Source organism: Patiria miniata, unplaced genomic scaffold (assembly GCF_015706575.1).
Source record: "Patiria miniata isolate m_02_andy unplaced genomic scaffold, ASM1570657v1 HiC_scaffold_21, whole genome shotgun sequence".
NCBI lineage: Eukaryota > Metazoa > Echinodermata > Asteroidea > Valvatida > Asterinidae > Patiria > Patiria miniata.
In genome coordinates, this window is record NW_024037060.1 from 5506074 (window position 1) to 5520873 (window position 14800).

General features: G+C 41.6%; 1 protein-coding gene across 34 annotated transcripts in view; it reads left to right on the plus strand.

Moving 5' to 3' along the window:
* The first annotated feature begins 569 nt into the window (after nt 1-569).
* LOC119729801 (leucine-rich repeat-containing protein 71-like) overlaps nt 570-14800 on the plus strand; it is a 28853-nt gene continuing 14622 nt past the window's right edge. For 18 of the 34 annotated variants that reach the window (XM_038202557.1, XM_038202559.1, XM_038202563.1 and 15 more), the window contains exons 1-10: nt 571-671; nt 6686-6795; nt 6963-7265; nt 8221-8296; nt 8703-8777; nt 9264-9332; nt 10436-10595; nt 10829-11008; nt 12610-12717; nt 13556-13624. In XM_038202557.1, the coding sequence (XP_038058485.1) occupies nt 634-671; nt 6686-6795; nt 6963-7265; nt 8221-8296; nt 8703-8777; nt 9264-9332; nt 10436-10595; nt 10829-11008; nt 12610-12717; nt 13556-13624 (1188 nt within the window). In that variant the 5' untranslated portion in view covers nt 571-633. Of the gene's footprint in view, nt 672-3008; nt 3114-5348; nt 5413-6685; nt 6796-6962; nt 7266-8220; nt 8297-8702; nt 8778-9263; nt 9333-10435; nt 10596-10828; nt 11009-12609; nt 12718-13555; nt 13625-14800 lie in introns of those variants that run through there. The other 16 variants (XM_038202579.1, XM_038202583.1, XM_038202578.1 and 13 more) reach the window with 5 other exon arrangements.

The window sequence follows — 14800 nt, forward strand, 5'->3', positions numbered from 1 at the left end:
GTAGCATATATAATTAGGTTGATTTCACAATTGTTTTTTAAATCTATAATATGCTGAAAATGACCACGACAAAAAAAAAATCTTGAAACTCGCGATCAAGTTGTCACCGAGCCGAGCTGTCACAACTTCGGATGACTTAATAAACCTGTCGTCTTAAAGTGCTAAGATTAATTGCACCCGGCCGTCTTTTTATAGAGTTCCGACCAATGAAGTCAAACCCAACGATGGCTCTGGTTAAGACTTAAATAATCATTTGTGTCTTTTGGACTATTGTCCCTCGCGAAATCGGCTTATCTCCACCTGACGTACGTCGATGCCTACAGCGTACACGCAAGGTCGTGTTCTTCCCTTTGAGACAAACACGTTGAACAAGTTAATAATTGATTGGAAAGTTGTTCATTTTTACACCTAGCTGCTGTCAAACACAAGTATTATACAATCGTCTGGAAAACCTCTTTATTGGAGTTGCACCTTTCGTCTTGATGATATAGTGTATAACGAGTGCGTCTGGCGGCCAGGAATCAATTAACGACAACTCTTGTGTTTCAGCGCGGCTTGCAAGCTGGTCTACAATTCCTTGCCCTTTTGCTATACGAGTGCGGACCGTACCAAACGATCTCTGACCGGGACGTCATGTCCGAAGCAGGGGATGCAAAAGGGGTTTTTGCGAGGTAAGATTTCATCACTACATAGATGAGGCTATCTTATCTTACGTTTGTTTCTCTTTTAAGAATCATTCTCAATTTTAGTTGATGTCATCTTACGTTTGTTTCTCTTTCAAGAATCATTCTCAATTTTAGTTGATGTTAATCATTATACAATGTAACGAAATTTTTAATTTTTTTTTACTTTTGTTTCAAACGAGCAAGGCTTCATTATGTGACGGTTAGGAAAATGTCATTGAGGAATTAATTCTGGCGGAGGAATACCAAGTCACATTGATTATCACATTATCAAACATCCGTGTTTTTATATTTTGTTTTTATCAATGGTGCTTATATGCCTAAGGGCACAACATAATATTTGCTGGTCAGATCATGTTCAATCTGAACGGTGCAAATTTTCATTACCATGGAAACAGTAGTAGCATGACTAAGGAGGGACATGGAGTGTCCCCCTGCCCTAGCCCAAAATATTGGGAAGGTAAAAATGAACTTTTTATTGTAAAAAAAAATCAAATTGTGAGTCGCCTTCCTGAAAATGAGGTCCCTATATAAATTTCCCCTCCTGTAAGTTAGAGCTCATTACGCCCTTGGGACACCTGACAACACATAAAAAGAAAATGGAAGAAGCTAATTATTAAATTCTGATTTCTCACCATTTTTAAATCACCGAGTGCTGATCCAGAACACAAATTTGTTTTGGGTGGGGGCAAAAAAAAAAGGAGTGGGTCAACAAAAATACGACGTGGGGTTCGGGCCCCGCTAGGGCACGGAACATTTTTTGGAGACTAAAAAAAATTTTAGGTTTTTTTTTTGGGGGGGGGCGGGCCATCGTTGGCCCCCTGTATCCACCCTTGGAAATCACTGGACCAATGGACAACTAGTTGAACTAACCGTTTGAAATAGTTAAACAAAAGATATTGGAAAATTCCGTGTGCACATGTTTTCTCCTGTGATTCCTTAGTGATAGCCATAATTAACATGTCGGGTTTTTTTACAGTCCAACTTTCTGTAAGGCAACTTTCTGTAATGTCGGGTTTTTTTACAGTCCAACTTTCTGTAAGGCGAGCCATCAGATAACAGACCGTTCGGGTACCGGGTCCGGTATGCTAATTTCTTTCACCCCAATCGGTACGAAGCCAGAAGCCACCCGGTCACTGAAGCGTGACGCCCCAATCGGTCCAAACTGGTGACTCAGGGTTTCACAATAGGCAACATAAATTGAAGTCTGGCCATTGTTGGAGGATTATTCGGCCCGCTCGGATTATCAGCGGCAACTTATATGAAGCTCATCACAGTCATTGTTGCCTACTGGAGGATTAGCGCATCGCAAATTGTTTCCTTTGTGATGAGCCAGAGCCATGGTGCAGAAGCCTGGTGGAGTTAATCCAGGCCGATCGGTTCCATGCAAGGTCCCAATCCCTTCAACATACTGGGCGGGCTCAACCCCGAACGGTCCGGGGAGGGATTCTAATTGAGGGCTCGCCTAAATGAAGGTTTCGTAAAGACATTGCCGATTAGAGTGTTACACACCGAAATAACCAAACAAATGTGTATGGCGTATGGGCCCTGCGTCTACAATTTCTTGCCCTTTTGATGGTAAAATAGCATAACTCGAAAATTGAATTAATGAAAGTTGTACAAAAAGTCAACTTTATAATCAATTTGTATGCATTTGCCGCAAATACAAGTACACTACACGTATAAGACTTTGAGGGTAACAAAACACGTATCTTACGTAAATCATAACGTAACAGTATACACTAAATAAAATGACTTGTACGCGTATTTTTTTTAGCGAACAGCTAAAGTTCAACTCAATACGTGCAGGCTATTAGACTGAAAATTACACAGTTTACCATTAATAAATACTGGGATAATATCGGACGCAATGTCGCGCGACTATTGAGCTTCACAATATTGCCTATGCGTTTCTCATCATCTTTATTTTATAAAATTAATGTAACTCTGCTCTTTCAAAATGTAGGCTTTTATGACTAAGCGTCGTATAGTGATATTTTTTATTTTTTATTTGTGCTAAAAACATTTTTTTTTCACATCCCAAATGATTGGCGAAGCATTGTCCTGAACACTGATTGACAACAGAGGGCGCTGCGATGTCTGCCGTTGTTGTTGCTAACCAACGGATCACTGACTCTTGGCGGATTGATATCTGGTATCGAGGACTGATACTTATTTTATTCCACATTTTGACAGAAATGAAAAGTACTGTTTGGTGACCATTTCAGAGAGGTGTCATTCCGTACTCCGTTTTAACAAATATCGATTTGAAATTGTCATATTAATAAAAGATTATGATTTTTTAGGACTATATTTTGAAATAATGTGAGGCGCATGGGTACATTATTTTGATTACTTGAATGAGTGTGCGTCGCGCGAGAGCGAAGAGATTGATGCCTGAATTTGAGACTTTACGGTAGAGAAATTGGTGTAAGTTGACAATTCTTCAAACTATGATTGAATGAGGAAGTAATTATTTGAATTAATTCGATCTTTGGGTGGTTAATGATAAGTTTTATTCGGAGGGACACAGCCTCACAGGACCGGTGCTAGACATGCTAGACTCGTCCGTTGTGCCATGTCGAAGTCAGTAGTTGTGCCGGTGCCGGTGGGTGCCCGCGCCAACTCGACCGTTCTGCCGACATGGCCAACTCGGCCGTTCTGCCAACTCGACCGTAGGGCCTACATTAATTTTAAAATTCTTGAAAATCGGCACAAGTTGCGCTAATTGGAGAAGATTCGTTGGAACAATATTTATTATTATAAAGTCCAACTAGAAATACTACCTACATCATTACATGTATTGTAAGTTGTTTGAGACAACATGACCATGACTCCATTTGATTTAGCCCCACTAGTGTGGCCGTCGGTATGCTGCGCTGAACCTTTGGCCACACACCGTGGTACCGCGCGCTACTGAGGACGAAGTTTTTCATAAAATTCAGGGCAGTTTCTTACATTTTCAGTTTCTTACTTTCTTATGGTTGTATTCTATGATGTCTCCTATCACTTCTGGGATGCTTAGCATGTGCTTAGATCTAATGATGTTCCATTTTCCGAGATATTCTTCAATCTTTCTGGAGCCCATAATGCACTCGTGAAACGTCTGGTGGTGGCAGCCATTTTGAATGTGACAAGAGATGACCTCAAGCTGTGACGTCGCGTTTATGCAAATTGCTTGTCGAGCGCGCGAGGGCGCGAGTTGCAAATGCGACGGCTGTTTCCTGTGCCGTAGATCCTGAATAGAGATCGGTGCACGTGGCCCCCTGAAGATAAATGCATGGTACAGGAAACAGCCGTCGCATTTGCAACTCGCGCCCTCGCGCGCTCGACAAGCAATTTGCATACACGCGACGTCACAGCTTGAGGTCATCTCTTGTCCCATTCAAAATGGCTGCCATCACCAGACGTTTCACGAGTGCATATGGACTCCAGAAAGATTGAAGAATATCTCGGAAAATGGAACATCATTAGACCTTAGCACATGCTAAGCATCCCAGAAGTGATAGGAGACATCATAGAATATAACCATAAGAAAGTAAGAAACTGAAAATGTAAGAAACTGCCCTGAATTTTATGAAAAACTTCGTCCTCAGTAGCGCGCGGTACCACGGTGTGTGGCCAAAGGTTCAGCGCAGCATACCGACGGCCACACTAGTGGGGCTACATTTGATTAAAAAAACGAAGTGGCTATCGTTACGGCAGCCGTTGTTTAGCGCCCTCTACGATCCTTTTTTGATACGCACGCAGGTATATAATTATTTGTTTCCCTACAACGTTTTAGCGAGCAGTGCGACAGCTCAGTCGATAGATTAGAGGGTAGGATTTTGCACCGCGAAGTTGCGGGTTCGCAATTCTCAGTTTTGCACTCGAATTATTTTTCATTTTCTAACTTTAGGCTTTGGATTGGAGGATTTTTTTTTAAAGGGAAATAAAGTCCGAATTTCATAACGTTCAAATTCACTTTTTTCCTTCTAATTTTATATTTTCTCTCATGTTTTTATAAAAGTTGAAGTCTACCGTAACGATAGAAAATGGGAAATGCGTTACGGCTGCCGTAACAATAGCCACTGCATTAAAAAAAATGCCTGATCATGCATGTCGATGTCAGTCACGGGCAACAGCGGATCCAGAGCAGAGAGGTTGCTGGCGGGAGGGGGGGGGGGGGGAGGGAGGGGGCGCCCCCTCCACACCTCCCTGGATGCGTCACTGACTGGCACGTAGTCACTGAAATACATGTAGCTTCATGAGACCTGCAGCTGCAGCAGCAGAAAATATGTTGACATTTTTTGGTGTAGGCCTACATAGCCCGACAGCATCTGGCCGTACAGTAGGCCTACTATTTACTAATACATGTATTAATCGCAAGCTCTGTAGTACGGCCAGACAGCCAATGCTACCCTAAACGCTGAACTCTTATGTAGCAATTTTGCTACTGATTTGGATCAAGATTATCTTCTCAGGGACAGAAATTTCCTAAATTAAGGTTCCCAGTGCAGTCGTAGCGATAGTGCAGTCGGAGCTTGCGATACGGCTAGATGCAGTCGGGCTAGCCTACTCGTTAAATGTGTTAGCCTACCAGCAACCACTTGTTTTGTACCAGCCTGTATACTTTAGTTGTATTCATGTTGAGGCTGAGTTGATATGTTACATATTACTTCTCAGAGAGCCAGGGTTTGTGTCTGTTTCACGTCTGCATGCATGTATTCCAAGCCTTAACAATGAGCAAGTGAGTATCGTGGTAATTTTTCTAGCGATCCGCTGCATTTCACGTCACCCACCTGCATATATCCACAGACGTGTCATCATTTTCATTGGCTGCTTCATTTGTACCAACAACCTTCCCTGAAACGAATGCAGTGTTAGGGTAAGAGTTTGCGGAGCATCGTGGTCGAATGGTTACGGTGTTTTCGACTCATGCACTGTGATATGTGGGTTCAAACCCTGCTAAGGAAAATGACGCTTGTGTTCTCGGGCAAGACACTTTACTACAATTGCCTCTCTCCATCAAGGAGTATATATGGGTAAATGTGAAGGTAGGGACCAGATTGCGCTGATCTCGAGCTGCTGCTGTAAAATTGTATCATATGGCCTGATGAACAGGGTTATTAATTGTGAAGCGCTGTGAGACCATTGATATAAAGCGAAGCACCACATTACTATGACAATTGTTACGATGTTTATGATCATCCTTAGACTACACATCTGTGCAATGGAAGTTAAAATGTCACTTAAAATGCAATACTACATGTAGAGTCCTAGAAAATGCTGTAGTGTAATATTATGCTCCTGTTAGAAAATCTCACCAATCTTCTTTTAAGCATTTGGAGAAAAAAAAAGCAAAGCGCTGTCACGGCTTTTACATTATCATTTGCACTGTCATTAAACGAGGGACATCATTTTCAATAATTTTTTCAAGTTTTTTCATGTAATTTGCACAACATCTGCATATTTAGCACTTCCCTTATAGCGAGAATAGAACTTTTAAAAACCAAATGAATAAACAAATGCTCGCATCAAAGCACCTTCGCTGTTGTCACTAGTCACATGATCAGAGATTTGCTTAAGAAACCACTCAAATCATTGCATTGGGCTGAGGCATCATGTTGTTGGTCCTTTTTGTTAATGTTTTAGGAATGGCATATCAAATCTTATTTTTTTTCAACAAAAGTGGACATTTCCCACAACTTTTGAGCAAATTAAATCATCTTTGTCATCCTAGTAGCATGTTGCATATTATCATCCAGTTCCATCATTTTGCATGATTTGAAGCAAAATGTTTTGACAGCTTTATCACATTTGTTGTGTTAAATAAATCAGCCATCATTTGACAACTTGATAAATCATGCCTTGGCATTGTGTTATAATCCTAAATCTGAAAAAAGAGGTCACGGTTCATGACTGAAATAAAGGTTGTGCAATATTCACGGCTTATAATTGAAAGATGAAACTGAATAAGACCCAAGATTTGTTTCATGTTTGCCTTTTTCCTTTTTTTACAGCGCTGCAAAGAAAGTAAAGATGGGTAAGCGAGTGGAGAAGGCGTTGAAGGAGAAGGCGGCTGCCTCCTCGTCTCAAGAAGCTACCGAGGAGGATGCAAATAAGGCTCCAGGTGAGAACCCTTTACTGGTAACATAGCAGTACAGAATTCCTGTCAGACAATGCTTTCTGCTAGGCTGAGCTAGCCATGTGTTGATCCTGTACGACTTTCAGCCAGTCTTTTCATTGATAGGGTTGTTTGTTAAACCAGGAAGTTGATTTCTCGTTCTACTTCAACAGAGCCCTACACGTGTATCGGTCACTTTGATGCCGACTTCACGGAGCTCTGCCGGCGTGCGGGCCTCCCTCCAACCGAAATCCCCCCTGTGGTGCTACGAGCCAAGAGACCGGGCACCCCTCCCCCTCCAGACCCCAAGGCTAAGGACCCCACGCCCCCGGAGGAACCGGTCGACGTTGCGGAAGAGGAGCCAAAACCCAAAACCTACGTCACCAAGGAGAAGTATTCATACTTCAAACCAAACATACAGGTGGAGATGGAGCATGAAGAGAAACCGGCAACAGTGACTGAGATCTATATCAGAGGTAATTAGTAATAGACCCATCCACTAAGCCTGCAAAATCCTCTGTTATATCTTGAATGTGGTCCTTGGAGGGGTGACCACTGCCTCACTCCTGCAAAATCCTCCAGCAATCACTGTCGATATGTTGAGGCAGAGCCAGTGACATCCTGGAGCAGTGCGGAGGATTTCAATTAGGCCTAAATTTATGCAAGGCTGAGCATAAACAACACAAGGTCCAGCCCAAGATATTGACACAGTGCATCCCTCAAAATCAGCCACACATTTTTGCTATTATAGTCTCAATTCTACAAAGTCCTCCATTTTGCAAATAGGATTTTGGAGGATTTGGGAAGATTAGAGTTAGCGATAATAAAAAGGTTATATTAAACCTCTAACCATAATTAGATGTCAAATTTGAGGTAGCACCATACTCCGGTGGAGGTAGTATTCTCCCCTCTCCTTCAATGCTCCTTCGATTGATAAAGTGTTCAGTACTTGCTAAATTGCATATTCAAATTATAGTCAATGTCATTCAAATGTAATGCTTTAACACTCCTAGTGTATGATCAGTCACAGACAGTCAAAACTTTCGTCCACTTCCCCTGCCATGCATTTGTATGCTGTCTAGTAAAAAAAAAAAACGGTTCAAAATCACTTTCGTGTACACGCTGTGACGTCAAATTCCGACAACAGACAAACGAGGTAACTGGTACATGTAGGTACAGCTGGCATATCAATCACCTCCAGTCAAACATGGCTATATCAAATTAACAAGGGAATTCATTAACTGTTAAAAATGGTCGCTTGATTGATTTTGACTGCTGCGATGGTGTAGCTGACTTTGCCAGCCAGAGAGGGAGGGTTTAAATGCTGGGACGTGAGAATGGTTCCATAATTGTCGCAGAGCACTGCCCATTCAATGCTCACAACGATTTGATAATTTTTGATTGGACTCTGCACATTGTTATCCCATGCAGGTTGGAAGATAGACGACATGATGGTTGATATATTCAGAAACTGCTTTCCAACGATAGAAAAGCTCAACACCATTAAGTAAGTAGTGAAACAAATTTATAAATCAGTATTTTTCTTAGGAAAAAAAGGGGGTTTGGAAGCATATGTGGTATCAAACAAATACTTTTATCATCTGATATATTCAGGATGAAATGTTGGCCTCTTTTAACCCCAACTTCAATGAGTGATTTATTGGGAACCTTCCTCACTCTTGCAGATTCCAACACCAAATGGTAAACTCTACACCCAAACTGTTGGACTCTGATTATGGTGGCATGCCTGACCACATGTAAAGCATAATCAGTGTACTAGTGCAGTACTCGCTCCAACAGATTCCAACAAAACATGCAGTTGGATTTTGATGGGTTGGGGTGGTTAGGGTGAAGAAAAGAAGTTGTCATTGGAAGTTCTATATAATTTATAAATTGTCTTTTTTGTTTTCAAGTTTATGGAATGTAGGATTGACGGACAAAACCCTGAGAGATTTAGCTGCAATCTTCCCACAGTGCCCAAACCTAAAGTAAGTTCAAATTGTTCATTCTGTGCCAAAGAGAAGGCTTCTTTTCTCTCGAGAAGAGATGGATTTTTTTGACGATTTGACATTCACATTATGTTATTTTCATTTCTCTTTCTCATTCTTTTGATGCTGACAAAAGCACATCTGATAGAATTTTGATAACAATTTCTTTGGAAATGGTTTTGTAATTTCGATATCCCAGTGGACCTGAGAACTCAGTTGGTAAAGTTTTACAAAAGTTGGAGGTTCAGTCAATTTTCTTTGCATTATCAAAAAAGGAAATTGGTTTCTATTTTTGGTAGATTAACATGTGTCAAAAACATATCGCATAATTATATTGAATTTCTGTGGATTTGTTGTATCTGATGAAACAATGCGATTACAAGCCAAAAGATCAGAGGAATCGGGTTTTTTTACTGGAATAAAAAACATTCTTGCCTCCTTTGCACTATCAAATAATATTTTTTTTTCTTCCTTTTTTTCCCACAGAAATGTGTCAATTGAAGGCAATCCAATTGCAGAGGAGCCATGGGCATGTCTTATTGGAGATGACAGCCTGTAAGTCATCCATCAATTCAAAAACTAATTTTAAATGGGACCATAAAAATCAAACCGGGAAAGGGGCAAGTTCCTTGCTCTATGTTGCAACACATTTGAAATCTGGATAATGCCTTAAAGCTATAGTCCATCATTTGCAGCCATCCGAAAAGTAACTGGCGTAATTATTGTTGAAAAACAAACTTGGTTGAAAGATAGTAAGGGGACTAAACTCCCTGTGAAATTATTCTTTCTGGGAAGCTGTCATTTTGAAGTAATCAACGAAAGAAGGCATTTCCAACGGTGATTCTTAAGAAGCACCGTAGGAAAATTTAAATTAGTAGTTCGTTTTGTTATTCAGCGCAGCGCGCACAAGTATTGGAACGACGCACACGCGCGCGCGGTTGTTATAATTTGTCGGATCAGTGCGCAACGTCGCGTATAGCTGCAATTCAAAACAATTCAAAACATGATTCAGTAACTTTTGATTTGAAATTGAGATCTTAGAATGCTGTTTTTTCTCGGAATATACAGCTGAAGCTGAGCTGAAACTTCATCAAGTAAGTTGTTCAGTATCCTTCATTAGATTTTAAACACGTTTGTTGCTTCGAACGAACAAAATGCACTAATTACAAATGATGGACTATAGCTTTAACTCTGTTACCAAACTTACTTGCGTGGATTTTGTATAATGAACACAGTTGTTTAATCTTTAAAGCCATTAAATTGTCAATGTTTGCCTTGATGTAAACCGTCTTTGAATTTGGCATGCTCAAGACTCGTGTGAACAGAATAAATTGTGTCCGCAAAATGGATTGCAACAATTATTTTGCCAAATAGCCATCTAAGGTACCTGTGCAGAGCCTATTGACAATCCACCAACCCCAATTAAAAGTCATCACGCGAGTGGCTTGAAGGCAATGCGCAAGTTGTACGCACGTGGTCAATGTTCCTTCAACTAATTGCTGCTGAAATATGCTTAGGGCTCAATTTTAAGAATGCTCGTGCCATGCCTGAGAGGTGTGGCACAACATCAGTAATATTTCGAATTGTGGTTGCAGAATTATTCTATAAATCTAACTTGTCAGATACTAACCACCTTTCTTTTACCATTCTCCCAACAGAATTGTCAACCTGTCCCTACGCCACAACGAGATCACAGACAGAGGGGCTTCAGGCATCGGGGCTGCCCTATCCACGGTCACGACATGCAATAAGAATCTCATCTCACTCAATCTCAGCCACAACAAGTTCTCTGATGTCGGAGCTGAGGCAGTCGTCAAGGTAAAGAGATATTTTCCAATTTCTGTCCTGTTCCGTTTGAAACACTCCATTTTGAAGGTAGAGAGTTTCCAAAAGTTGCCCCGCACAGTTATCAGCACAGACAAGATTTCTGTTGTTAGCAAAGACTTGGAATTAACCTCGGGTGTTCTCAGGATAGTCCCACTGGAAACGGATCGGCATAATATCTTGCCATTTTAATCAGCACACTCGTGTTGTTACTGTTATTTTTCCAGGGTCTTCGCATGAACAGGGTGCTTCTGTGCCTTTCGTTAGCAAGCAACAAGATCACAGACAAAGGAGCGGTCAAGTTTGGTGAGTTGCTGTCCCGATTCCCACTCACGCACGAAGAGGTGGTTGAGAGAAGGAAGCTACTCAGCGACAAAGGCTCGCCTGACAGGGGTACCGGCAAATCGGTGAGTACCAGCTTTCCAAAAAATGATTGTCATCTATACTACAATTCAAGGAATCTCTGTCTGTCTGTCTGTCCGTCTGTCCGTCTGTCTGTCTGTCCGCCGATTATCTCCAGAACCGGGCACCGTATGGAGATGAAAATCGGCGGGTGCATTGCTCAGGACAGCAGAATGTGCAGTGTCGATTTTGAAGTGGTTTGGACCAGGGGTTGTCGAAAAAGCTGCAAAAAAGCAGTATTTTCTGAAGCCCAGCGCGCCAGAATATAGCCTACAACTCCGCGCACTGCTGTTCTTTTCAATTGTTTACGTCATGTTAAAGCAAGAGCGCGCGTGCTCAATATGACGCAAACAATGCAAAAAGGACGGGCACGCGCACGTGCATTGTAGGGCGATACCATTGTCCAGTATGGATGAATAGCACTGCGTACCATATGTTTCCGTACGTGATGCATTTTACAGTCGATTGAACCACTATTGTAAGCGGTGGACTGAGCAACCTTACTCACGTAGGTGAGTAGCTGCACGGGCGTATTGGTGAATATCAGTGCCGGGGATGGCCTGGTGACATGTACAAAGTGCGCTCAACCTATGAGTGTGAGTTTAACCTGTGAAAACAATACAATAGAATCGTGTGCGTTGTTTGCATGATATGAGCATTTTGAAATTGCCCCTAACGAACAGGTGCATTTTTTGACGGGCCCTGCAAAAATGACGGGCACATTGTAGGGCGATAGCACTGCACACCATGTCTTCGTACGTACATATACGTGAGTGGCATGCACGGGCACATGCATTTTGTACTCAACTGAGCAACCATCATTGCACTGTATGTGCCAGGGGGGGGGGGTGACGACATTTTGTGAGTTTAACTTGCGAGTGTGCGTTCACACCATGTCTTCGTACGTACATATACGTGAGTGGCATGCACGGGCACATGCATTTTGTAGTCAACTATGCAACCATCACTGCACTGTATGTAGGCGGTCGACTGAGCAACTCTAATACAATATGGTATCGCCCTACAACTACGCCCTACAACTACGCCCTACAGTTGTTGGGCGGTACCATATTGTCCAGTAGGGTTAAATATCAGTGCCGGGGGGGGGGGGGGGGTGACGACATTTTGTGCGTTTTAACTTGCGAGTGTGCGTTCACACCATTGCATAATGTGCGTTGTTACACGAGCTGCAGTTCTCAACTGCCCCTTCCGAACACGCACATTTTCGACTGGCCCTGCACTAGTTTTAGTTAATTTGGAAGTTCTAATAATTTAGTTTTGCCCTACACCAACGTAATGTCAAACGCCTGCACTTGTAGGCAGCAAGTAGTGGGTCGAGTCCCACCTGAGCAAATTTGTGATCTGTTTTCTTCAAGCTATCAGACAGAGTGAGTATACAGTGCCAATAAAACTGCATTGATTATTAAAAATTTAGATTTCAAAGTTGCATCTGACTGATGTTAAATTATCACCCCAAAATTGTTTGGGCAGTTTGGCTAGATTTCATACTCATAGACGTTTTGTACACCTGCAGACTCCCACTTTAATTGAACCTGCCAGCTGTTGTAAGCACTGACTTTTATTGTATTTATTTGTTTGTTTTCAGCCACCCCCCTCCAGGAGGGCGGAGTCTAAGGACAGGCCAGGCAGCGTCCGAAGCGGCAGCCATCTGGACAAAGGCGATAAGAAACGAGATAAATCCTCCAAGAAAAAGGTGACATTTCCTTCAGACATTTACATTCGGTTAATTTCACGAAACATTTAAATTCAGGCTTTGTTGAACCCACCTCCCAGGGTTTTTGGAGCTGGGATCCTCATCAGGAAAACATTTGCGTATTCGTCATTGTGTTTCATTTTGAGAAGCTTCAAGTCCTACGTATGTAAAATATTGGCTTCAGCTCTTACTGTTTCTTACTCCTTCAGAATTCCCAAGTGTTTTTTTTTTTTTTTGCGTATCTGCGAGGGTCTAAGCCTTGTAAGATGTGAATTACGTTTTGCAGTATCTCGTACAAGTCTTTTCGATAATCTGGAAAGTCGTGGAGAAAATTTCCCCATGTAGGGTTTATTTTGTCCTATAGAAACTCTTCATTACTCTGGGGAATTTTACAGAGAAACTTCCTCAGTTACTGCTTGACTGAGTAGGACTTTTCTTTGTACAGAGTGCCTAGATACAGGTAAGTGAGATGCAATCGGTCAATTCGGGAAAATCCCCCCCCCCCCCAGATAATGTTGGTACACACTCATCAACATAGTCTCCAAATTTCTTACCCTGGGATCAATACTGACCCGCCTTGTGCCGTTCAATAATCAGTTTGGCATTTTCGCATTCTTAGATTTCACCGCTGACCATGGAGTGCTGGATACCGGTTTAGACTGTGCAGGCATAGTACAGCCGTTTCCGAAACAGAGCCAGAGCTACATCTATTGTCAGCCTGTTCCCACGTATATTGTAGTGGACAAAGACCTAGACAATAGCCGACACAGCCTACTTTTTGCTGCAATCTTTAAGAATTTTGAAATGTTAAGTTTCTTTCTTTCACAACCGCCAACAGGATAATAAACATGAGAAGAAAAATGAGAAGGAGGATGCTGGGAAGGGAAACAAGACCGTGGTGATGATGGTAAATTCAACCAATCGGTGGCTGTGTTTCATATAATCACTCGAGTGTCATCCAATCGGTGGTGGTGTACCATGAGGCTAAATGTCATGAAAGCTGTGTGGATTTGTGCGATTGGAAACCAGTCTGGTTCCTTACCATGTGGCTTTGTTGTGACCAATCAGAATTGGTCTTACCTATTGCTTAACCAATCAGCAGCAATGTACTGTTAGCTGTTTGCCATTGAAGCTGTGTTGTGATTGGGTTACATTTTAACTTGCACATCTGCTTCACTTTTCATTTGATCCAGCTGCTATAAAGTGTTTGTCAAATGTGCCTTTGAAATGCAATATGTGAATTCCTTTTTCTTTTCTTTTTTGTAAATTGTGCAGTGATGCTGTATTTCAGTTGCCTTTTGACCATGTATCCTCTAAAGACATTGTTTTTGTCCAGCAAGTATATATCAATACATCTGATTGATTTCTAATCAGTTGTTCCCAAAGTTGGTAAATTGTCCACTCGCTTTCAAATGCAGCGTTAAATTTTGCAGTCATTGTTCACCACATTATGACAGAAAAACAGAGGTGTTTCACGTACACAACGTATGAACTATTTGTATCACATGTGGCAAATACTGTACATTGCTGGAACTCAAATAATAGTCAATATTAATAATGCCAATAGTCTATGTTATCAGTAGGCAAACAGTGTGCATGATAACTTAATAATAATAACAATGAGTACTTATAATGTGCACACATCGAGCTAATAAAGGGCGCTCATGGCAATACTGGGCGATTAACGACGGTTAAATGCTTTAACCCTAACTCCCTAGGGGGTGTTCAAAGTCATATTGAAATTGGAGGATTCAGGACTGTTGGGGCTATGGATCATGTGCAGATGAACCATGTGAATTTCTTAGAATTAAGTGCCTGTGAAGGTTTTAAACAGATTGAAGATGGCTCTGGATTCAGCACCCAATTAAAGTCTGCAGCCCCTGCCTGAATGAATGGTCCCGCAAACAGTTGCAATTGGGCCACAAACATGGGACTCCTTCCATTTGCCGTCAACAAAATCAAATAGATGTTTACAAGTTGAATGCTGTTGCTCTTGAAATTAGAAATAAAATCAACAAAATAAAACAAAAAGTAATCAAGGCAAATGATCTCGCTGGAATTTAACCACGAATAACACGCTTTC